Genomic DNA, 27,500 nt, shown 5'->3' with positions numbered 1-27,500 from the left:
TCACCATCACCTTCCGCAGTGGCCAAACCACAGACAAGACTAAGGACATAAAGCCTTTGCCTTGCAGTGGACTAGAAATGGCTGTATTTGTTGTTGTTGTTGTTGTTGTATTCTATCAATCACGAAGGGAAATACTTCGTTGTTCCAGATTGTAGACGTTTGTTTTGTATGTTTCAAACATTGCTACTGGCATAACTCAGCAATTCAATACACCGTGGAATATTTCAGTCTCTTCTGTTTATGTACACAACCCTAGAAATATAATTAGTCCAAACCCTGACCCGTAAACCTCATTATCCGGCAGAAAATTGAGGCGTCATGCAAGAATCCATCTTGTTTTTTATGTCTATCTAAAATGCTGACCCTGGTTGAATATGTGCCCAAGTTCTTCCTTGTACGAGATGTCCCTTCTTACTCTAATCTAACTTAAGGTACAGCACCTTACCTGACTTGGATGACATTGTAGAAGTGGCTGACTGGTTTCTAATCAGGAGTGGCGTAAAAACAGACACTTTTTTCCACTAAAGTTATTTTTTTTTATTGTAGATCCTTTAAAAACTCATTCGTAAGAATCAAGAGCTGCTATCACATTCACTATAGTAAACCAGTTTATGACACACCGGCCACTTAACTTCGATATCAATTAAAAAAAAGCGCATTCGACTAAAAGGCCACTGAACTTTGATCTTCTTCTTCTTTTTCCCATTTCTATGTGGGGTCGATGTTTCTGGTCAGCTTTCTCCATCTACTTCTGTCCCACACCTCATCATCCAGTTAATCCCTTTGATCAAGGTCTGGGACAGAGGTAGATGGAGAAAGCTGACCAGAAACATCGACCCCCACATAGAAGTGGGAAAAGATGTAGACAAAGAAGAAGAAGAAGAAGACGAAGAAGAAGAAGAAGAAGATAAAAGTTCAGTGGCCTTTTAGTCGAATGCGCTTTATTTCATTGATATCGAAGTTAAGTGGCCGCTGTGTCATAAACTGGTCACTGAACTTTGATATCAATTAAATAAAGTGAATTCGACTAAACGACCACTGAACTTTAACATCAATTAAATAAAGTGTATTTGACCAAACGGCCACTTAAATTCGATATCAATTAAATAAAGCGCTTTTGACTAAACGGCTACTGAAATTCGATATAAATTAGATAAAGCATATTCGACTAAACGACCACTGAACTTTGATATCGATTAAATAAAGCATATTCGACTAAATGGCCACTTAACTTCGACATCAATTAAATAAAGGGCATTCGACTGAACGGCCACTGAACTTCGAATTCTTCGATATCAATTAAATAAAGTGCATTCGACCAAACGGCCACTGAACTTCGATATCAGTTAAATAGATTGCAATCATTTGATCATTGATTATAATTGCATACTACACAAATCCACATTCAGACTAACTGTATGTTCAACTGGCTCCTCCAAACCAATCCATGTAGGAACCAAGAAACTCCAAAAAAAAAGCAACTACCCTAAGCTGAGTAGCCTATAACTGTGACATCTCATAAAGGTATATATGAATCCTTTAACTCCAAATCTAGGGACTTACAAACCATGCCACATATCAACATGGCTATTTCAGACTAGGCTACCGTGTGGCCAATGACTACAAAGGTAGATTCAACCCTTGATGAATGGTTAAAGATGTCTGGTTTCAGTTCCAGCTTCGTCAGAATAGATACACACCAGGACGTCGGCCGGGAAAATTAAAGCATCCACTGTGGTGCCCCAACACAGCAGTGGCCTTTCCGGTGAACAGCTTAAATTCATGGTCCCAGGCGGGGATCGATATGCCACCATGCGAATGCTAGGCAAACACGTTACTACTATACTAGCCATGAGGGTAGTATTAACTTACTGGCTACTTTCAGACCAAGTCTGTAAAAACCAAGCTACTCAACTACTTGGAATTCGACTCCCCCATTCTGACTTGCCACATTATCACAAAAAGCTCAAAGAAAAAAATACAGATTTGAAGATTTGTCAACAACAATGGATGCACGTAACTTAACATTACTTAGCATAGGGCACCAAACTACTTCAGTTCCTGTGCTTACATACTCAACTTTAGAATCCAACTACACCATTCTGACTTGCCAGATTATTATTGCTATTGCAGAGCTGAAAAAATATACACAGTTGAAGATATGACAACAATAGATGTATGTAACTTAACCTTACTTAGCCTAGGCCACCAAACTACATCAGTTTCAGTACTTACATGCTCATCAAGTTAGGACACAATTCCCCCATCTTGACTTGCCAGATTATTATTACAGAGCTCAAAAGAAAATTACAGATTTGAAGACATGATACAACAATATATGCCTGTAACCTAACCTTACTTAGCCCAGAGCACACTATATCATAAGTATGTTTTGAACCAATGAATGGTCTTATGAAGTGGATTAGAGTGACTAAAATTTCCTACATACATCTCAGAGTTTGAATTAGTTTCAGGAGATCAAAACAATTTATACGGTTCTTTTTATTATCGGGCATTTTGTTACAAATTCTGTTCATAAGATAATAAAAAAGAACTACCAAAAAAGTCTAGTTCTTTACATTCACTGGATTTCAAATGTTAGTTTGACTCATAAAATGAAGCTGGAAGATCATGTTAAATAGCTTTAATTACAATATTTATTTGGGATTATAAGGCTATAATTATCGGGTACTATGAAGCAATATTAAGTCATATAATAGATATCACTTGACAAAAATATTGTGAGCCTCACATCACAGAAAATCCTACTTAGAATAAGCTTTGATAAATGCTGGTGGCATATTTGAGCCTGCGAGGAAATAAGATATTCACAACTCACATCTTGAAATATAACATAACATAAAATAGCTTCTTATACCTGTTTCATATAGATATGCATAAATGCTCAAGAATATATCATATTAAAATGCTGGTTCATAAACTTGGTCATAAATTCTTGCATAAACCAGGATTTCTCCATGTGCACAAACTAGAAATATTTACAATTATAGCGGAAGACATTTCAATTATAAATGCAATAGAGTCTTTCACGGCTTATTCTAAACTACTCAAAAACACCAAGGTGGACAAGTGATAGATGTACAAGTGCACAGTGATAAGCTACAGGTATATAAAATGTAAACTTACAGTAAAAGGCAAATCCATGTACCAAGGTGTTTAGTAAGAGCTGCTTCAAGTAATAAGATTTTTGTGACTAAATTTTTCCTAAATAAATGACATCGTGTCTCACGTATCAGAGACTCATGATAAGAGAACAAATAATTTTAATGTTTTTTGTTCTGTTGATATTCACATGTTATATGGGACAGCTATATAAGATAAAAGTCAGGGCTACATTATCCGTAAGGCTGACTAGGTTGAAGCCTAAGGGCCCAACAAGGGCAGGGGCCCAGTAAGAGCAGGAGTCCAGCAAGAGCAGGAGTCCAGAAAGAGCAGTGGCTAAGCAAGAGCAGGGGCCCAGTAAGAGCAGGGTCCAGCAAGAGCAGGGGCCCAGTAAGAGCAGAGGTCCAGTAAGAGCAGGGGTCCAGTAAGAGCAGGAGTCCAGCAAAATCAGGGGCTCAGCAAGAGCAGGGGCCCAGCAAGAGCAGGGGCCCAGTAAGAGCCGGGGTCCAGTAAGAACAGGAGTCCAGCAAGATCAGGGGCTCAGCAAGAGCAGGGGCTCAGCAAGAGCAGGGGCCCAGCAAGAACAGGGCCCCAGTAAGAGCAGGGGTCCAGTAAGAACAGGGGTCCAGCAAGAGCAAGGGTCCAGTAAGAGCAGGGGCCCAGTAAGAGCAGGGGCCCAGTAAGAGTAGGGGCTTGTGCAACTTTTTTCTTTTAGTGTTGAATGTGAAAACTACGGATTATTTACTTCATTTGTAATATTATTGTAATAGATTGCAAGAAAAGAGAGCGCGAAATATGTCGGGGAGTCCACTGGGGGATGTGAAAGGGCTCAAAGAACCTCGAAGCCTCAGTGTCATGTCATGGGTTAACGTACTGATAAATATATCTATATAATGCCCAAATGGATGTTCAGGCACAATATATTACTCAAGAAAATCTCTATTAGATTTCTACTATCATGTATCAGTTAAGGATAATACAAATCCTGTGCAAAGGCCATCTACTTTCAAGCTGGCAACCGTCTGTCGGGAGCGCAAATCATATCAAAATGATTAATCACCTGTTGCTAAAGGTTCTTTTGCTTCATTCCGACTCACAGTTGTCAGAACCTCTGTTAACTGGCTTGTTGCCAAAGACAAAAGTGAGTCGGCTTTTTCAACCTGATTTGCTACATTTACCAATTCGGTAGTAATTATCTGAGAAACTGAGGAAAATGGTTTAGATGTTTTCTCTGTTCTTTTACTATCAACAAGATTTATAGGATCGGCTGTATTAGGGCTGTTTTCTAACTGTGGTTCTGTCCCATCAGATTCCTGGTCGCTAATAATGGTTTCTGCAATGTCGACGGCTGCCTCTGCATCATAAACTACAGTTGCATCTGACTGGCCTAGCTCACTAACTTTACCGATAACTTCCACACCAGAGGTCTCTGTTATTTCAGCCGAGATCTCAACATCAAATATATCCGCTACATCAATTCCATGTGGTTGTGAATCCCGATTTGCATCTCCACTTACCTTTTCTAATTCAATGTCAATAGCAGGGCTGTTCCTAGTAGGTGTTGGTGTTCTAGATTCCCTTTTGAAAGAGCCAAAGTACTTCCTGAAACCAGTAGGTGTTGGCGTTCTAGACACCCTTGTTATGGCGTCAAAGTACCTCATAATTCCAGTAGGAGTTGGCGTTCTAGATTCCTCAGTAATTGCACCTAAATATTTTTTTAACCTAGAAGGGGTTGAAGGCCTAGATTCCTTTGAAATGTCTTTAGAATGATTACCGATAGTCCGAGATTTACCTGAAGTAATCTTTTGCGTCGATTCATCTGGGCCAACATGGTAACCCTGATAGGAAGCAGTTGGTTCTGTACCATCCAATTCACTGTTTGAAGACTTCTGATTATCATCATCATTCAAGTGACTATATTTCAAGGTACCAATCAAGGTTTCAGAATTGTCCTCACTGTTAGTGATAATGACTGCCTCCGTTATATTGATTACAGAAAAATCTGGAGAGGATTTAGAAACTCCCTTTCCCTCATCTATCTTTGAAAAATCTTCTGATGGCACGTGAAGTGAATCTTTGTCATACTCAGTTTTACTTCCATGTCTCGGATTATGTAAATCTGTTGAAGTCAGTGATCTTGAATCTGATGTCTCTAATGTAATAGTCCTATCAGCCGTATCACTCATTACTAAATCTACTTCTTCTTCGTCATAGATCTCTGCAGCCTCATTTGCAATTTGATGGACCGTTTCTGCATATTCGATAACAATATCAGGTATACTGGTTTCAGTGAAATCATCTCCATCCAAGGGATGACTCATTTCTACCACATTATTAATGTCGTCGGTATGTGAAGATTTTCTACGTTGAATGTACTCATGGAGGGTGTGAGACCTCTCAAATTCATCCTCTGTAGAAGTCATGCTGATTTCAGTCCCAGCATATGATGTATCAGTTAAAGTGAAATCATCATCATCATCATCTTCATCATCATCATCAGTGGAGCCAATCATCTCCATATACGAGAAGAGTTTTTGTCTTTGACGTGCTTCCGACGACACTATGGAGGATGACGTACTTGCATCACTGAGTTTCCTTTGAAAATCATCTGGAGGAAGAATTTCATTTGTCTCGAGCGCCTCAGAAACAGGGTCTATTTGATCCGAAGGATCAACGGATGCAACATCGATGTATGCGGTTTTGGATATTGCAATGATCAAATCCTCTATATCTTTCCCAACAGAACTACAGGTACTTGATACACTATCCCTCCTGTCCCAGACAGAAGGGATTACTGCTGAATAATCATCTAAATAGCTGGAATGTCCATCAGAAGAGAATTCAGATGATGTGAATACATTCTCCATTGCAATTTCTGCAGAGTTTGTAATTTCATGTTTTGCATTCAGAGCTGTCTCCTCAGTGTATGACATGTCAGGGTCATCAATTTGGGACAAATCTACCTCAGTGGGGGAAGGAACAAATTCAGAAGCTATGCTTGCATCAGAGTACTTTCTGGAGCTGTCTAGTAAATTCCTATCATTAGCATTTGTTAACTCTAGGCCAACTTTTTCTTCGTTAGCTGCATCAATGCCAATAGACTCCTCCAAATTACTCACAGCATCAACTTCATTTGCAAAAATGATTTCTGAATCCTCAATACTTTCTGCATCTAAAGTGTCTGTGGGAGTGAAATATCCTTCACTGCGTAAAGCTTTTGCCGCATACCTTTGGTAAGCGACTCTATCAATAAATCTACTTTCAATTCTACCAAGATCTGGTGTCCTTGTGCCAAGAACATCAATGTCAGGAGTGCCTGATGTAATATTCTCAACCTCAACAACATCAGCAAACATAGCACTTACATCAATGGTCTCTTCATCACCAACACCCTCAGGCACTTCAACACTCATCACACCAATTCTGTCTCCTTCTATGATGTCCACATCCAGAGCATTTGCAAATACAGTTGCAACTTCAATGTCCTCCAGGTCAAGGAGGTCTGCTTCAGCAACCCCTTCATCATCAATATTTACATTATTGCTATCAATTCTATACATTGATGTATCAGCAGCAACATAAATATCTGCCCCTATTTCTACAGAGTCATCATGAATGACTGCGCCAGTCAAGTCACTTCTAGCAATTTCCACAGCACAAAGATTGTCAACATTCGCGTGGTGCATTTCTGTGCTGATATCGTCTTCAGAAAAATTTGCAAACTCAGCATAATCTTTTTCCGTTTCCTCTCTATTACTCTCGCTAATCATTTCAGTAGTAATCGAAAGCGCATCCACGACATCTTCCGGAGCATTTTCAATACCAATAACATTAATGTCCTTTGCATCAATGTGCTTCATTCCAGTGTCTTCAAATTTCAATTCATTCATATCTGTCACTTGAACATAATGTTCACTTACGTCAGAGCTGTCTTTCATTTCATCTCCATCAATGTATTGAACATTAGCTATATCGATACCATGAATTTCATCGTTACCAAGTTCAGCTCTAACAGCATCATTAGGAATATCACTTGTACCTATAGATTGGTTAAGATATAGAATTTCACTTTCCTCTGATTTCTTCTGAGTTGTTAAGTCTCTTCCAGAGCAGTTATCTGTCCCTGAAATGCTATCTTCATCGTCCAGTTGAACTTCTTGAAATGTTTCATTGGAGTCTCTTTCAATGGCATTTATATTCATTTCAGGAATAGCTATACTATCTTTTGAACCATCCAGTTCATGGTCGATCTTTTTAATGCCGAAACTCGCCATGATCTCATTTTCTTCGTTTCCAGACTTTTCTTTGGAGTTTTCTACATCATGTTCTGTACTGTAACTTATTTCTTGATAAGAGTCTTCACTTTCTTCGACAATATCAGGAAGGGGAACTGCATTAACATTTGAATTAACCGTCTCGCTTTGAGTTAGTGCATCCTCAATTACTTGGTTAACAAAAGTTTCTTCGATGTAGCTAGCACAGGGTTCTCTTAGATAAAAACCATCATTTCCACTAATGACAAGGTTATCAAAATTATCTGAACTAATTTCCACAACAAACTCATTTTCTAAAAGATTTGTTCCCTCCGTAACTTCAGTAGCACTTGAACTGGCATTTTCCTCTGCATAAAGGTTTGTTTGAGAGACTGCTTCATCTAGCAAATTGAAAACCTGCATTTCTTCCAAATTTCTATTTTCCAGTTCTGTAAGAATTGGTTTTCCAATATCATATATTGAAATTTCATTTAGGTTTTCATTCGATCCTTGGGAAGAAAACAGATCAGATCCCAAAACATTTATTGTGTCAGCCATCAAGTTCATGTTTCCAGCTTTACTTGAGTCCAGGTTTTGAATTGATGGTAACTCTAATTGCAAGTCATCGGTTTTTTCAAAAGTCGTTGATATATGTGGCAACTCCTCCCTTGACTCGAACGTGTCTGTCTTGTCATAATCACCTTGAACATTCTTCATCATTATAGAATTCTCATTTGAATTAAGTGGTTGTATTTCTTTGGCTTTTGATATGCCAGGTATTTCTACAGACGTCTTCCTGGATTCATTATCCATGGATTTTTCAGTACTGTTTACTTCATGCTGCTTTGCAGCATTTTTCACAGTAGACTCAAATTTTGGTTCATCATTTTCAAGCTCATTAGTTTGCTTTAACTCTAGGGCATCAAACTTCAGTATTTCGGGCACCAATGTGATATGTTTTAGATCTTTAACATTTTCCTTACTGGGTTCAGTCGTCCGTAGATTAAAGCCAGCGGCAATTCTTTTAACATAACCTCTATCCTGGGACTCTGCACCCACGAATTCTTTGATAGCAGGGGTAAAATTCTGAGACTTTTGATCTTTAGAGTCTGATTTGATCAAAGTTTTGTCTTGTTCTTCTGCCAATCTTTGTTTATGAAATATTGAATCAAAATAGTCTATATCAGATGAATGTTGCTCATTTGGTAAGCTTCTCTCTGGGTGAATACCTCCACCATTTCCTTGTAGTTTTGAGGCATCATCCAAACATTCAGTTGCTTCTTGGTCAGGACCACATAAATCTGTTGAATATATAAGATTTGAATCCAAATCAGCCCGAATTGAAGAGTTTGTTTCTGAAATTTGTGCAATTTCCATTTCAGAATTCATTTGTGAACTTGTCTCAAGAGGGATATCAGGCAATTCATTCACTTCTTTGACCTCAGATGTTATTTTATCCTCGCCTAAATCAATATGACCTCCTTCAGAAGAAAGTTCATTGCGATATTCATAATCCACAGAGCCTTGGATACCTAGTGATAATAAAAGAGAGCGCTGGCTGTCACTTATTGTTGTTGGTGCTCCGTCAAAACTTGAACTAATGTCAGAAACCTCCAAAACTGCTGATTCAGTATTCTTATAATCATCTTTCACTGACTGATTTTCTACATCTTTTGGTATTGTAGTGTTTTTTTCATACGTTTGGGTTAGTCTTTCACCTTCTCTTGATGCATTTGACTTTTTCACAAGACTTTCGGTTGCATTAGCAGTAGATATTCTTGTACTCGTTTCTCTACTTGATGTTGAAATACTCTCTTTTGCAAATTCCAACTTTTCCGTGTCAAGTTGTTGATCGCCTAAGTTTGTTGTCTCGCGAGTATCAAATTCTAATCTTTCAGACACTGATTTCACAGGATTATCCTCTTTGACCTTTTCCTTGTTCAGCTCTCTTACCAGGCGGGTAAAGCTAGACGCAATTCTCCTCACGTAACCAATTCCCTCAGAATGAGACTTTGATACAGATGAGCTTTTAACAATAGGTGCATGACCGTGAGAGTCTGGATGTTTAATTTCAACTTTTACTAAAGCTTTGTCTTCTTTTGTAAATCCTTTTTTGGTTTTTGCTTTGATATTTTCAGAACTAATTTGCAGTTCTGAGTTGTCAATAGTGGGATATTCTGCTCTTTGACCAGTAGCATTTGAATCAACAAAGCATCTTTTATCCGAATCTATTCTAGCTTGAACTGAAGCATTTGTTTCACATGGTTGTGATCCTTCCATATCTGTATCTAGTTCAAATGGTTCTCCACTTGGAAATTCAGAAGATTCTGATGGAAAGTTAGTTGAACTTGCTATGTTTGGGTCCTCAAGTGTCAAGCTGACCTTCTCTAAATCAGCCTCATACATTTCGGAGGGCTGAGGACCACTATCTTCCAAATACATTGGCGTTTGTACATCCATAGTATCTACAGTATGTTTCAAACCATTCTCAACTTGAATTTCAGATGACTGCGTTCCTTCAAAATCAGAAGTTGTGAGATCTGATCTCTTTGACTCAGGCATGATTTCCACAGTAAACTCTGATATGAGAGCTTTCATTTCATTATGACCTTGCTTAGAAGGGGATCTATTCTCTACTAGTTGATTCTCACTTGCAAGGTCAACAAAACCACTATTTTCATTTACAGATTCTATCTCAGAAATGTCTAAGTCAACCAAGCTATGATTTGGTGATTTTTGGTTATCAGACATCTTCAATGTGGAAGAACCACTGTCATGTACATCTTTTTCATTAGATTCTTCTACTTCAGATACAACTCTCTCATGTTTTGCTAATTCTTCTACAGCCAATATTGTCCCTTGAGGAGAAATTTCATTTACAGATTTGGGTATTAGTACACGAATGTCTTCAGCATTTTTATCCGCTGATTCTTGTAAAGATTTTTCATTGAAATTGTTAGGAAATTTTTCATCTTCAGATTCAAGCAATTCCATACTTTCATCATAAGCTTCGTCTAATCCATCGGAATGATTTCCATCAAGAGCATTGATTCTTGTAGATTCTCCAACAGGAGTTCCTTTAGCAAGAGCTTGATCAGTTGACAATTTTATTTCAGATGGTGTTGTTACATCAGATTCCTGAGGCCAATCATCTTCACTAAAGACTTTTGTGTCTCGAGAACTTGCATGATTAACATTAAAGTTTTGTTTATTTTCATCAATTGGATTTGCTTCCACCTCTGTCTGATCAGAATTTGGTGGGGACAGTTCTCCATTATCAGAATATTTTGACTCTTCTTCTGAGATATGGTCGACAATTACTAATCCGACTGTACTATGGGGCTCTTCTAAATCCAGTCTTGCATAGTCCTCATCAGGCAATTCTGATTTCAATGGCTCTTCCACATCAGTCCCAGGATCAGGTGAAACTTGGATAGAAAAAGAACTGAAGAGAGCTGGGCCAGTCTCCTGCAATTCTAACTGATTTAAATCTTCGTTACCAGACAATTTCATTTCTGGGGATATTGTTTCAGCATGTGAAGCAAGTAACTCATTTGATTCATACTGGTAATGCTTCCCTGTGCCCGAGTCTTCTTCGTTCTTTTCATCCGAAAAGAGAAATTTGGTGGCATTTGCGTTGTCGGATTTCAGCTCCGGAAAATTTAGTTCATCTGAAAGTTTTTGATTGGTTAGTTTAGGAGTAGAAGAAGTAGTTTGTAAATCTTGGCTATCAGCTGTTTGTTTTTCATTTGATAAACTTTTGTTGTTGAATTCTTTCATCATGTAATCCTTATCTTCATCAAGCTTCATTTGTACAGATGTCTCCAAAGATGTTTCTGATTCAGAAGACTGTGAAAGAAACAATTCTGAGTTGACAGTAACCTCGACGTCAGACTGATCTGAATTTAAATCCACATCTTTAACAGACACAAGGCTGCCTTTCTCTACACTGACATCTTCTGTTCCTTGCAATCCTTGACTATTCTCTTCATTAAATTCCAAAGAAAGTATAGCTTCAGATTCACCATTATTCTCCTGATCTTTTGAATCTGTACCTTGAGGTCTTTGTGTTGATACAGCTTCCTTTGTGAATATGTCCAATTCTAAAGCTACCTTTCGAATAACTGTGTTTTCTAATAGTTTTGGGTCATGGTATACCTCCTCGCTCTCTTTTTCCATCGCCCCTTCTCTACCAAGCTTATATGATTCAAAAACTTGTGTCTTTGGTGTTTCTGTAAGAAAAGTTTTGTCTGTAGCATTCTGAAATGCTGCAGTATCATTCACAACAGGTTCAGGTATTTGTGTGTTTTCGTATTTAGAGTCTATCAAATCTTCTCCCTCTGAGACATCAACTTCAGAATATATCACATCACACTCTTTGCATGTGTCAATTGGTGTATCTATTTCAGGAAGAATATTCTCTGCAGTTTGCAGAGTAGGAGCTAGATTATATATTTCGTCTCGATCTGATAAGCTAGTTAAATCTTGATCAGGTATCATCTTTGAATCAGAAGATTCTCGAGTTGCTACAGCATGTTCCTTGAACTTCCTCGAGTCATCTGATTTTCCCTCGGCAAAATCCTCCTCAAGTAAATATGCATCATACACTTCATGTAAGTCGTTTTTATTTGAAATCTCTGACGTTTTTGTTTCACTGAGAATTATTTCATCACTGTCCAATTTGGGCAGTATATTATGATCACCAGGAAGTTCTACCTTTTGCATTTGAAAGACTTTGTCATTTAATGCACCTGACTCAAGCAAATCTATTTTCAAAATTATTTGGTGGCTGGAAGCTGCCACGACATACGGACTTAGTTCAATTGGCGTTGACAAGAGTGGACCTTGGTCTCTAGAGATTTCTGAATTTGCAGGATATTCACCAGAAGCTTCTCCAAAGAGTAATTTGGAATCTGATTCTGTTGTCACAGCCTGTCTTTCCTCTATTGATTTTTCTTTAAATGACTCAGGTTTAACAGAAGGACTTTGATCAAGAGTATTTTGCGAGCGAGATGCGTCAGGTTCTTCATCCGACTCTGATGATTGTAAAGATTTGTTTTCTTTAACACGTTGTTCACCTGAAGTCTCCTGTTCATGAGGACATAGCTCACCCTTATTTGATTCTAGTATAGTTTGGTAACTTGGAGATTCTAACTCTAAACCATCTATCTTGTTTGAATTTTGGCTTCCTAATTCACTTTCCAAAGATTCAATTTTTAGTTTAGCCTCACCGGCAGCAAATTCTAATTCAGAAAACCATTGATTCGAAACATGTAATTCACTAGATTGTGTTTCTTCTTTGTATTGTTGATCTGATTCCCCCTCAACAGACAGTGTTGATATTTTACCTCCTTCTCCTCTTCCCACTTCTTCTTTCAAGGAAAGAACAGAAGGCTGAACTTGAGCATAGGAACTTAGAGGATAAGAGGGTTCATATTCAATCTGTGACCCTGAAACTTCTTGCAACGAATTTTGTTTTTCTGTGCCAAAACCAGATATATCAGAATCTGAATATGACACTGTTTTGGCCACAAGAAGTTCTAGCTGTGACTTCTCCAACTCTTTTTCATGCAACGCATTTGAGTCAAATAGATTTCCCTGCAGCTCTTCACTGTGTGAATTTACAATTCTATATGAGCTTATTTCTTTGTGCATTGAACTAGGCAAATTTTGGTATTCAGATGCCTGTTTAGAAAAATTCAAATCCTTATATTTTGATTCTTCCGTGTATGTTAGTTTTGATGTTTTCATATTCAGACCAAATATTTCATATTCTATTTCACCTACTACTTCTTCATTTTTATTACTGCCACTAGACTCCAGTTCAGGTTGGTCTGAACCAGAAGACCTCTGTGACTGTAAAAGTTCTGATTCTGAAATATCTGATTCTGAAACTTCAATTTGAGATCTTGATTTAGTGTAACCATACTCCAGTCCAGCTTGTTCTGGGTCAGAAGGCCTCTGTGACTGAAAAAGTTCTGATTCTGAAATATCTGCTTCTGAAACTTCAATTTGAAATCCTGGATGTTTTACAAAGTCTTCTCCTAAAGTTTGTAATTCTAGTGAAGGCTCCTCACCAGAAGCAGACATATATGAAGCACTTACATCACTGGACTCTGAGTGTACCACGTTACGTTCATGTAAAACATCAGGGTCTGGAGAAACAAGTTTAGATAAAGAGTTAACTGAAACAATTACATCATCGAAAGTAGCTTTCATGGATTCTGACATATCTTGACCATCAAGATTTTCTTGTTTAATAAACTCTATATCACTAAAATTAGATTCTCCTTTATTTTGATTGGTTGATTTTTCTTTGTTAGATACTGATGCAATGTCAAATTCTGCTTTTGTCCCCTCTTCAAACTGTTTCTCACGTTGAGTTTCATCTGAAGAATCTGGTAGTTTAGAAGAACCCTCTTCAGATTCTGCTTTTGCCACTTCTTCAACCTGCTTCTCCGGTTGAGTTTCATCTGAAGAATCTGGTAGTTTAGAAGAACCCTCTTCAGATTCTGCTTTTGCCACTTCTTCAACCTGCTTCTCCGGTTGAGTTTCATCTGAAGAATCTGGTAGTTTAGAAGAAGAATCCTCAGATTCTGTTTTTGCCCTTTCTCCCTCAACCTGCTTCTCACTTTGAGTTTCATCTGAAGAATCTGGTAGTTTAGAAAAAGCCTCTTCAGATTCTGTCTTTGCTCTTTCTCCCTCAACCTGCTTCTCACTTTGAGTTTCATCTGAAGAATCTGGTAGTTTAGAAAAATCCTCTTCAGATTCTGCTTTTGTTACTTCTTCAACCTGGTTCTCACTTTGAGTTTCATCCGAAGAATCTGGTAGTTTAGAAGAATCCTCTTCAGATTCTGCTTTTGTCACTTCTTCAACCTGCTTCTCACTTTGAGTTTCATCTGAAGAATCTGGTAGTTTAGAAGAATCCTCTTCAGATTCTGCTTTTGTCACTTCTTCAACCTGCTTCTCACTTTGAGTTTCATCTGAAGAATCTGGTAGTTTAGAAGAATCCTCTTCAGATTCTGCTTTTGTCACTTCTTCAACCTGCTTCTCACTTTGAGTTTCATCTGAAGAATCTGGTAGTTTAGAAGAATCCTCTTCAGATTCTGCTTTTGTCACTTCTTCAACCTGCTTCTCACGTTGAGTTTCATCTGAAGAATCTGGTAGTTTAGAAGAACCCTCTTCAGATTCTGCTTTTGTCACTTCTTCAACCTGCTTCTCACGTTGAGTTTCATCTGAAGAATCTGGTAGTTTAGAAGAACCCTCTTCAGATTCTGCTTTTGTCACTTCTTCAACCTGCTTCTCACGTTGAGTTTCATCTGAAGAATCTGGTAGTTTAGAAGAACCCTCTTCAGATTCTGCTTTTGCCACTTCTTCAACCTGCTTCTCCGGTTGAGTTTCATCTGAAGAATCTGGTAGTTTAGAAGAATCCTCTTCAGGTTCTGCTTTTGTCAATTCTTCAACCTGCTTCTCACGTTGAGTTTCATCTGAAGAATCTGGTAGTTTAGAAGAACCCTCTTCAGATTCTGCTTTTGTCAATTCTTCAACCTGCTTCTCACGTTGAGTTTCATCTGAAGAATCTGGTAGTTTAGAAGAATCCTCTTCAGGTTCTGCTTTTGTCAATTCTTCAACCTGCTTCTCACGTTGAGTTTCATCTGAAGAATCTGGTAGTTTAGAAGAATCCTCTTCAGATTCTGCTTTTGTCACTTCAACCTGCTTCTCACGTTGAGTTTCATCTGAAGAATCTGGTAGTTTAGAAGAAGAATCCTCAGATTCTGTTTTTGCCCTTTCTCCCTCAACCTGCTTCTCACGTTGAGTTTCATCTGAAGAATCCACTTCAGATTCTGTTTTTGCCACTTCTTCAACCTGCTTCTCACGTTGAGTTTCATCTGAAGAATCTGGTAGTTTAGAAGAATCTTCTTCAGATTCTGCTTTTGCCACTTCTTCAACCTGCTTCTCACGTTGAGTTTCATCTGAAGAATCTGGTAGTTTAGAAGAATCCTCTTCAGATTCTGTTTTTACCCCTTCTCCTGCAACTTGCATCTCAGGTTGAGTTTCATCTGAAAAATCTGGTAGTTTAAAAGAATCCTCTTCAGATTCAGTTTTTGCCCCTTCTCCTTCAACTTGAATCTCAGGTTGAGTTTCATCTGAAAAATCTGGTAGTTTAGAAGAATCCTCTTCAGATTCTGTTTTTGCCCCTTCTCCTTCAACTTGCATCTCAGGTTGAATTTCATCTGAAAAATCTGGTAGTTTAGAAGAATCTTCTTCAGATTCTGTTTTTGCCCCTTCTCCTGCAACTTGAATCACAGGTTGAGTTTCATCTCCTGAAGAATCTGGTAGTTTAGAAGAATCCTCTTCAGATTCTGTTTTTGCCCCTTCTCCTGCAACTTGAATCACAGGTTGAGTTTCATCTCCTGAAGAATCTGGTAGTTTAGAAGAATCCTTCTCAGATTCTTGCCCACTCTTGTCACCTGAAGTCTTCTCTTCAAACCACCCTATATGATTAGTGCCTAGGGGCAGTAAAGTTTGGTTATCAGAAAAAAATGTCTCTGTTGTATCTAATATATTTGATTCCAATTCCATCGGTGCACTTTCATGAGATGTGTCCAATTCAATAAATTCCGACTCTGTTGCAGCTTCACTATCCGATGCACTTTCCTGAGATGTGCCCGATTCAATAAAGTCCGACTCTGACGCAGCTTCACTGTCAAATGCACTTTCATGAGATGTGCACGATTCGATAAAGTCTGACTCTGAAGCAGCTTCACTGTCCAATGCACTTTCATGAGATGTGCCAGATTTGATAAAGTTCGAGTCTGATGCAGCTTCACTGTCCGATTCCCTTTCATGAAATATGCCCAATCTGATCAAGTTCGACTCTGACATAGGTTCGCTGTCCGATGCACTTTCATGGTATGTGCCCAATTTGATAAATTCCAACTCTGTCGCAGCTTCACTGTCCGATGAACTTTCATGAGATGTGCCAGATTCGATAAAGTCTGACTCTGATGCAGCTTCACTGTCCAATGCACTTTCATGGGTTGTATCAAATTCGATAAAGCTCGACCCTGACGCAGCTTCGCTGTACGGAATCATGACTTCATATGAACTTGGCCCACCAGGCAGTGACTGGGACATACCATGGTATTCATTAATTTCATTCTTAAGAGATGGTTCTCTGCTTGAAGTTACACTGATACCTGATAATGCAATGTCCTCTTTCCTTTCACCCTTTAGTTTTTCTTCAATAGATCCATAACCAACAGATACTGATTTTGTCTGAGTTCCATCAGAGGATTGTAAATGGAAAGATCTATCTTCCTCTGGTGACAATCCTTGTATCAGTTTATATTTCTGTATAGGCTGGAGCTCTGAAGATTCCATACCATGTGGCTCCAGATCATCAATTAATTCTAGAACAGTTCTGTCAGTGAATACACTCGGTTCCAAAGCATCTGTTTTCCTTGATTTTTCGCTTTCCAAATAACTTTCAGCATTTGCAGCCATTACTTCATATTCACCAGGGTCAGTGGGTTTTGAAGAAGTAAGACCTTGGTACTCAGGCATTTCATCTTTGGAAGCCTTTGAATCACTAATAGCTGATTCTAGTCTTCTTTGTTTATCTGATTGCTCAATCTGGAATATGGGTTCAACTCTTGAATCTGTCATTTTCAATTCTCTTTCTTCTTTTTCTTCTAATGACACAACGTTCCCAAAATTTTCTTCAGGTCGAGTTTGGTCAGAATCTCGTAGATGAGGAGAATCAGCTGCTGAACTTGATCTCGTATTTTCTTTGGACTGATCATTTGAGCTCTCTTCAAATTGATGTCTCTCGTCTACATCTGACGTCAACATGAGTTCATCATTAAAGTCTAAATCAAGTATATCACTGGATTCTGGCTTTTTAAATTCCTTATCTTTTAATTCTATTGAATCAACAGATGTGTGTTTATACACAGTTTCAGTATTTGAAGTCATTACTTCATGAGAGGTAAATTGATCCAAACCTGACAGAGAAAAACTGTCAGTGTCAGAACCCTGTTCCAAAACTTCTAAATTCCAAATTTCTGTATCTTCAGTGTACTGCTTGCCTGGTGCTTCTTTGGTTATTGCTTCATTGGCTGACTGTAAGTTGTCTATTTCCTCAACTTTTATTTCAGGCGACCCAAAATCTCCATGTTCCTTTTCCGATTCATCTTCGTCAGTGGATTTGATAACGGAGAAATTGTCTGACTCTGATAGTTCTTCCTTGATTGATGTTTTGGTCAGAGAGGAATCTTGTCCATCTGGTTCTTTCTCCAACTCATACCTCTTCTCTGAAAAGCCTTTCAAACCAACCGCTTCTAATTCAGGAGACATAACTTCAGAGGTATATGATGTCAGGAACTCTTGGTCAAGAGGGAGCCCTTGAGAAGTTCCTCCAACATCTGAATTCACTATTTGTAAATCTTTATCACTGAGTTGTGATGCTGAAATGATGCTTTCTTCGTAAGTTTTTGCAACAGTTTTATCTTCACTGCCAGATTCCGTTCTAAGTGAAAGGATATTTTCTGTATCAGATACATGAAGACCCTGGATACGCTGGTCTGGTTCAGTTAGAATGTTGCTTACTACTTGATCCTTGATAATATTTTCCCCAAGAATACCTGATGTGGTCAAATCTCCTTCTGGAAATTCTATTGGAAATTCGTGTGATCTACTGGAACCTGACTCCATCAGGACTTGACTACCGTTGTAGTGGACAATGGAAGAAAACGCTACATTGTCACTGCTATGAGTAGTGAGATCAATTTCCTTCCAGTTATTTGTGCTAAAATCATCAAGCTCCACTTGCTGTAAGTTTCCAGTCTCACCAGTTTCAGTTTCATTATAATATACTACCGATTTTGAATCAGTTAACGCTCGTTTTGATGGCAATTTTCCTGTGACGCTTTCCAAAAATTCTGATTCATAGGCTTCTAACTTAGTTGCTCCATAGTTTATTTCTTTTATTTCCTTTGACTCAACACTTTCTAAACTATCACGAAAGAGGTCAACGTTGGAAGTGGTAACCTCAAAGTTTCCTTCGTCTGCTTTGAACTTATGTCCGTCAATACTTACTCTTTCTCCACTTCTGGTAACTATGTCAGCTCTGCCAGAGTAAGCCTCAAATGTCTCCACAACACTGGCCAATCCTGAAGATTAGAACATTCAGTAAATAGTTCTTAATAAATCAAGTGGGTTCTATAGAAGCCTATGAATGTTACCCCTAATAAACAAGTGTAGGGAAGGCTTATTAAATGAACATAATTGAGCCCTTGTTTACTTCAATGGTCAGCTTAGCCACTCCCTGACCACAATCCTGACATAGTGAATAATCATAATTCTATATTATTATTATTATTATTATTATTATTATTATTATTATTATTATCTATATATTAATACGATAGCGTGTGTTTTATTTATTTTGTGTCACGCTTTAAAAAAAACGGAAATAATTTCACGGTATACTCGTGTTATTATTATTATTATCATTATTATTACTATTATTATTATTATTATTATTATTATTATCATTATTATTATTATTATCATTATTATTATTATCATTATTATTATTACTATTATGATCACTACTTGGAAAGCTACGAACCTAGTTGGAAAAGCAAGATGCTAGAAGCCCGAGGGCTCTAACAAGGAATATATCCTAGTGAGAAAGGAACTAAGGAAATAAACTATACATAGGCTATAAAAAGTAGTGAATAACCATTTAAAATATCTAAAGATCAGTAACAACAACAATAATATATATACTGTACACACACACACACACACACATATATATATATATATATATATATATATATATATATATATATATATATATATATGTGTGTGTGTGTGTGTGTGTGTGTAGGCTATGTGTGTATATATATATACAGGGCTCGATCCCAAGTATGAGGTAGAAATTTATTACTATTTGAACACGACATTGTGTTGATTTTTATCCATGTATATATATATATGTATATATATATATATATATATATATATATATATATATATAGATATAACAATGAAGAGAGAATAGTGTGCCTGAGTGTACCCTCAAGCAAGAGAACTCTAACCCAAAACGGTGGAAGACCATGGTACAGAGGCTAGCTATATTCATTTTTTTTAATGAGGCGAATTTGCACCGACTCGCGATGGGTGCCATTTTAGCTCAGAATAATTTCCTGGTCGCTGATTGGTTAGAATTATCTTGTCCAACCAATCAGCTGTTAGGAAACTTTTCCGCGCTAAAATGGCACCCTTGCGAGTCAGTGTGGCGCTTCACGGTAGGAGAGACAAATCAAGTTTACGATTATGGAAAAAAAAGATATTTTGGGACATTTTGGGACATTTTAGACAAAACTAGGCACGCCTTACCTGAAAGATCCTTCTGCCTCAGCGGGGATAGACAGCTGTTGTTCCCGTGACCTATAATGAATAGAAAAAGCAAATATGAATTTCGATTTCTTTACCTTGCTAACAGATCGCAAAAACAAAATGGCATTCAAGCACATACAGATATTATTATTATTATTATTATTATTATTATTATTATTATTATTACAAGCTAAGTTAACCCTACTTGGAAAAGCAAGATGCTAAAAGCCCATGGGCTCCAACAAGGAAAAATAGCCCAGTGAGGAAAGGAAACAAGGAAAATAAACTATAAGCAAAGTAATAAACAATCAAAATGAAATATTTTAAGATAAAAACAAGAGGGAGATAAATAGGATAGAATAGTGTGCCCGAGTGTACCCTCAAGCAAGAGAACTCTACTCCAAGACAATGGAAGGCCATGTTGAAATAGTCATGGCACTATGTATACCACTGAAATTTGGGAATTTTATGGTATACCAATACGATATTGGTATTTCATTGTATACATTATATAGCTAAAGTTTGGGAAACCATCATGAGGCTCAATACTGCACAGTATTCTAGAAGTTTTATTCCAGCTGTTACCAAGTTGTGGAATGATCTTCCTAATCGATTAGTTGAATCAGTAGAACTACAAAAGTTCAAAGTTGCAGCAAATGTTTTTATGTTGACCAGGCTGACATGAGTCTTCTTATTGTTTATATATGACTTATCTGTTTTTTATGTTGTTAATAGTTTATATAGGACATATCTGTTTTGACATTGTTACTGTTTTTAGAATGATATATTGTTAATTTATTCTCATCATTTATTTATTTCCTTATTTCCTTTCCTTACTGGGCTATTTTTCCCTGCTGGAGCCCATGTGCTTATAGCATCTTGCTTTTCCAACTGGGGTTGTAGCTTGGCTAATAATAATAATAATAATAATAATAATAATAATAATAATAATAATAATAATAATAATGTTGTGGTAGCCTACATTAGTAAAGATATGGACATACAGAATAAATCTGAATCTTTTCTTAAGAAGAATCTTATAAGTAGGGCAATCTTAACACTTGGTGAAGAGTTCGGTAATGAGACTTGGGAAATATAACAAACCAATACGAGCAATGTGAGGTGAGAAATGTTGAATGTTTTCGAACGAACATGATAAAAATGAGTGTGGAGGTCCTGTAGGGAGTAGGGTTCCCCTGCTGTATAGGACCAGAAAAGCATGTGGAGGTCCCGTAGGGAGTAGGGTTCCCCCGCTGTATAGAACTGGTTATCAGAACCGGTCGTCCAAAATACTTGAGAGAATTACTACATATTGCGCAGCCAATAAACCGTGTTGACACGAGAAGAGTTACAGATGGCTTCAAACTATTGGAACTTAGATACATGTCTTATGTAGGCTCCAGAGCCTTTAAATGTGCTGCCCGAGGCTATACAATAAGCTCCCACGAGACTCGGATGACTATTATTATTATTATTATTATTATTATTATTATTATTATTATTATTATTATTATTATTTGCTAAGCTACAACCCTAGTTGGAAAAGCAGGATGCTATAAACCCAAGGGCTCTAACAGGGAAAATAGCCCAGTGAGGAAAATGAATGAGGAAAAACTAGAAGAGAAGTTTATGAACAATAATACCATTAAAATAAATATTTCATATATAAACTATAAAAACTTCAAAATAGCAAGAGGAAGAGAAACAGAATAGAATAGTGTGCCCGAGTGTACCCTCAAGCAAGAGAACTCTAATCCAAGACAGTAGAAGATCATGGTACAGAGGCTATGGCACTACCCAGAACTTGAAAACAATGGTATGATTTTGGAGTATCCTTCTCCTAGCAGAGCTGCTTACCATAGCTAAAGTCTCATCTACCTTTACCAAGAGGAAAGTAGCCACTGGACAATTACGGTGTAGTAGTTAACCCCTTGGGTGAAGAAGAATTATTTGGTAATATCCGTGTTGTCAGGTGTATAAGGGCAGAGGAGAATCTGTAAAGAATAGGCCAGACTATTCGGTGTATGTGTAGGCAAAGGGAAAGTGAACCGTAACTAGACAGAAGGATCCAATGTTGTACTGTCTGGCCAGTCAAAGGACCCCAAAACCCTCTAGCGATAGTATCTCAACGGTGGCTGGTGCCCTGGCCAACCTACTACCTACCTACCTACCTATATATATATATATATATATATATATATATATATATATATATATATATATATATATATATATATATATATATATATATATGTGTGTGTGTGTGTGTGTGTGTGTGTGTGTGTGTGTGATTGAAGATATTAAGGCTTTCAAGGGGGAACTGAAGACTTTCTTATTCCGTGAGTCGTTTGACAGTAACGATTTAACAGTAAATGAGCAATATGTGATATGAAATGTTGAATACTATGAACGAACAAGGTAAAACGACAGTGGAGGTCCTATAAAGAGTGGGGTTCCCCTGCTGTATGAGACGGGAAAAGTAGCCGTCAAAGCAAGTAAGAAATACAGACCTTAAAGTAAAAGTAAGTATAGTAAATTTGGAAAGCCATTAAAACTTCTATCACGACTGAAAGTGGAAAGACTATAAAAGTATTATTACACGCCCCCCCCCCCCTCTCTCTCTCTCTCTCTCTCTCTCTCTCTCTCTCTCTCTCTCTCTCTCTCTCTCTCTCTCTCTCTCTGGTGTCGAAGCTGTGGTGAACCACCTTCCTATATCTGCCGATTCAAGCCTTTTTCGTGTCCACTACTCCGGTGTAGACAGAAAGAAACATATGAGGAATCAGATTCTCTAAAATAATGTAAAATTACCAGTTGTTAATTCCTAAAATTGTGACTTGAACTTTATAGATGCAATCATTGTGGTTACTGAAGATTACCTTTATCCAGCCAAGGTACAGGCTGTTGTAATTCTACGGCCTGTAACGTAATCACTGAACACCTCTGTGATAACTAAATAATTATAGTCCATTTCTTTTAGCGATGCATATATGCACCGACTCGCGGCGGTGCCCTTTTAGCTCGGAAAAGTTTCCTGATCGCTGATTGGTTGGACGAGATAATTCTAACCAATCAGCGATCCGGAAACTTTTGCTAGCTCGGAAATGTTTCCTGATCGCTGATTGGTTGGACGAGATAATTCTAACCAATCAGCGATCCGGAAACTTTTGCTAGCTTGGAAAAGTTTCCGGATCGCTGATTGGTTGGACGAGATAATTCTAACCAATCAGCGATCCGGAAACTTTTGCTAGCTTGGAAAAGTTTCCTGATCGCTGATTGGTTGGACGAGATAATTCTAACCAATCAGCGATCCGGAAACTTTTCCGAGCTAAAAGAGCACCGCTGCGAGTCGGTGCAAATATGTATCGCTAAAAGAAATGGACTATAGAGGAGCACTACGTAGAGCGCAGACCTCCGATACGGGAGCTTATTTCTCGCCCTTTTGCTTGACCTTGACCTTAATTTTTTACCTTAACGTGTATTAATTGGCGTAGATTTTCATACACTCTACGTATGAACCAAGTTTCAAGAATCTGTGACAACGATGCCCAAACTTATGGCTGATTACGTGAATTGGATCATTTGCTTGACCGTGACCTTGACTTTTAACATTAACCTTCCAAAATTTAATCCTTTCCAGCTTTTTACATAACAGTTAAACCCTGCAAGTTTCATCGCTCTACGATTAAAATTGTGACCAGGAAGCTGTTCACAAACAAACATACAAATTACAAATACACAAATGGCGGTGAAAACATAACCTCATTCCAACTTCGTTGGCGAAGGTATCTATCAACCCTTAGAACAGTGTAACTGACACCTCAATCATTAAGTTTGATTAGTTAAACACTTCATTTTATTATTACTATTATTATACATTGCTAAGCTACAACCCTAGTTGGAAAAGCAGGATGCTATAAGCCCAGGGGCCCCAACAGGGAAAATAGCCCAGTGAGGAAAGGAAACAAGAAAAAATGAAATATTTACAAACTATAAACAAAAAAAGTATATAAGATTTAACAAGGAAAGCCTTACCAAGTAGAAGCTGGGCTGTAGAAATGTAACCATTTGCAAGGGCGATGTCGGCAGCAGTAGCGTCTGGAAATAAACAAAATGACCATAGATATCGTATGTCAAATTTGGAAATCAAATCGCCTGAAATTCCATATAAGATTCACTGTTTAATGTGTGTGCATATATATATATATATATATATATATATATATATATATATATATATATATATATATATATATATATATATATATATGTATGTGTGTGTATTAGTGTGTGTTTATATATATATATGTGTGTTTATATACGCACGCACGCACACACACACATATAGATATATATATATGTATATATATATATATATATATATATATATATATATATATATATATATATATATAAGTGTGTTTATACATATATATGTGTGTTTATATACGCACGCACGCACGCACGCACACACACACACACACACACACACACACACACATATATATATATATATATATATATATATATATATATATATATATATATATAATCAGATTAATGAGGTAGAATCATTCAAGTATTTAGGAACTATCATCTCTAATACAGAGTCTTTAGAATTAGACTTTAGTGAAAGACTAAAAGAAGCCAATCAGACAATGGCTAGGTTAAGTAAAATTTGGAAATCAAATCGCCTGAAATTCCATATAAGAATCAGGCTATATATCAGTTTAGTGAGATCGGTGTTACTCTTTGGACATGAGTCTTGGTATGACAATGAAACAATCTCCAATAAGATTTTGTAGATTTGAGAACAAAGCCCTCAGAAGGATATTGGGAGCTAAATGGCAGGTCAGGATTAGAAATGAAACTATAAGAGAGATTACTCGAGTGGATGAGATCACGGTGAGGGGTAGATGAGGATGGTTTGGGCATGTTCTTCGCCCTTAGAAGGATATTGGGAGTTAAAGAGCAGGACAGGATTAGAAATGAAACTATAAGAGAGATTACTCGAGTGGATGAGATCATGGTGAGGGGTAGATGAGGATGGTTTGGGCATGCTCTTAGCCCTCAGAAGGATATTGGGAGTTAAAGAGCAGGACATGATTAGAAATGAAACTATAAGAGAGATTACTCGAGTGGATGAGATCATGGTGAGGGGTAGATGAGGATGGTTTGGGCATGCTCTTCGCCCTTAGAAGGATATTGGGAGTTAAAGAGCAGGACATGATTAGAAATGAAACTATAAGAGAGATTACTCGAGTGGATGAGATCATGGTGAGGGGTAGATGAAGATGGTTTGGGCATGTTCTTCGCCCTTAAAAGGATATTGGGAGTTAAAGAGCAGGACATGATTAGAAATGAAACTATAAGAGAGATTACTCGAGTGGATGAGATCATGGTGAGGGGTAGATGAGGATGGTTTGGGCATGCTCTTAGCCCTCAGAAGGATATTGGGAGTTAAAGAGCAGGACATGATTAGAAATGAAACTATAAGAGAGATTACTCGAGTGGATGAGATCACGGTGAGGGGTAGATGAGGATGGTTTGGGCATGTTCTTCGCCCTTAGAAGGATATTGGGAGTTAAAGAGCAGGACAGGATTAGAAATGAAACTATAAGAGAGATTACTCGAGTGGATGAGATCACGGTGAGGGGTAGATGAGGATGGTTTGGGCATGTTCTTCGCCCTTAGAAGGATATTGGGAGTTAAAGAGCAGGACAGGATTAGAAATGAAACTATAAGAGAGATTACTCGAGTGGATGAGATCACGGTGAGGGGTAGATGAGGATGGTTTGGGCATGTTCTTCGCCCTTAGAAGGATATTGGGAGTTAAAGAGCAGGACAGGATTAGAAATGAAACTATAAGAGAGATTACTCGAGTGGATGAGATCACGGTGAGGGGTAGATGAGGATGGTTTGGGCATGTTCTTCGCCCTTAGAAGGATATTGGGAGTTAAAGAGCAGGACAGGATTAGAAATGAAACTATAAGAGAGATTACTCGAGTGGATGAGATCACGGTGAGGGGTAGATGAGGATGGTTTGGGCATGCTCTTCGCCCTTAGAAGGATATTGGGAGTTAAAGAGCAGGACAGGATTAGAAATGAAACTATAAGAGAGATTACTCGAGTGGATGAGATCACGGTGAGGGGTAGATGAGGATGGTTTGGGCATGCTCTTCGCCCTTAGAAGGATATTGGGAGTTAAAGAGCAGGACAGGATTAGAAATGAAACTATAAGAGAGATTACTCGAGTGGATGAGATCACGGTGAGGGGTAGATGAGGATGGTTTGGGCATGCTCTTCGCCCTTAGAAGGATATTGGGAGTTAAAGAGCAGGACAGGAGTAGAAATGAAACTATAAGAGAGAGTACTCGAGTGGATGAGATCATGGTGAGGGGTAGATGAAGATGGTTTGGGCATGTTCTTCGCCCTTAAAAGGATATTGGGAGTTAAAGAGCAGGACATGATTAGAAATGAAACTATAAGAGAGATTACTCGAGTGGATGAGATCATGGTGAGGGGTAGATGAGGATGGTTTGGGCATGCTCTTAGCCCTCAGAAGGATATTGGGAGTTAAAGAGCAGGACATGATTAGAAATGAAACTATAAGAGAGATTACTCGAGTGCCATTTTTGGATGAGATCATGATGAGGAGTAGATGGATATATATGTGTATCTATATCTATATCTATATAAGAGTTGGAAGACCCTGGCCTACATGGCTGAGGACTATGAAGCGCGAAGTAGGGAGATGGTGAATGGAGAAGTATTGAATTCAAAGCTCATGATAGAGACGACTGGCGAAATATAACTGAGGCCCTTTGCGTCAATAGGCGTTGGAGGAGATGATGATGATGATGATGATCGTTTGTCCATTTAACAATAGAATATTACACTGCGCATTCATAAAAATATCTCAAATAAATTAGTGTTTCAAAAAATTCTGAAGCAGAATATGCAAATACTAATTAGGTATATCTACAAATTGAGAATTTTATGCGTAAGAATTAATTAATAAGAGTCGACACAACAGAATTATTACAGTATTTAATTACTATGATAACAACGTCTTATTTTGTAACTCAGAGCTTTAATCAATCAGAAATATTTTGTAGTAGTTAGTTAGTTTTCATGAATATTAATATATTTAGAATATATTACGTCATTCCAATATCTTGAAAATATTAGATGGAAAGGAATGAAACTGTTTATTAATAATGTGTCAAAATAGGTCATATGCATTTATGTTATTGGATTTATATATATATATATATATATATATATATATATATATATATATATATATATATATATATATACATATATATATATATATATATATATATATATATATATATATATATATATATATATATATATATATACATATATATATATATATATATATATATATATATATATATGTATATATATATATATATATATATATATATATATATATATATATATATACATATATATATAAGTCATATATGTGTATATATATACTAAATACATATACCAAGGTGCTTCCCCAAATTTTGGGGGGGTCGCCGACATCAAACAAATGAAACAGAAACGGGGACCTCTCCTCTGTACGTTCCTCCCAGCCTGACAAGGGACTCAACCGTAAATATATATATATATATATATATATATATATATATATATATATATATATATATATATATATATATATATATATATATATAT

At 37.3% G+C, this 27,500-nt stretch overlaps 1 protein-coding gene across 1 annotated transcript; it reads right to left on the bottom strand.

The window, feature by feature from the left end:
* Positions 1-2,497: 2,497 nt before the first annotated feature.
* On the bottom strand, positions 2,498-21,172 carry LOC137621842 (serine-rich adhesin for platelets-like). Its single transcript, XM_068352350.1, has 3 exons — positions 21,094-21,172; positions 19,788-19,838; positions 2,498-18,550 (listed from the first exon to the last, which is right to left on the bottom strand). Exons 1-3 carry the CDS (start codon positions 21,170-21,172, stop codon positions 4,176-4,178), a joined length of 14,505 nt encoding a protein of 4,834 aa, XP_068208451.1. The 3' UTR covers positions 2,498-4,175.
* Positions 21,173-27,500: the final 6,328 nt, after the last annotated feature.

This window comes from Palaemon carinicauda, chromosome 28 (assembly GCF_036898095.1).
Source record: "Palaemon carinicauda isolate YSFRI2023 chromosome 28, ASM3689809v2, whole genome shotgun sequence".
Classification (NCBI taxonomy): Eukaryota; Metazoa; Arthropoda; class Malacostraca; order Decapoda; family Palaemonidae; genus Palaemon; species Palaemon carinicauda.
Note: the sequence above shows the minus strand (reverse complement) of the source record. Positions and strands in the feature narration are given on the sequence as shown.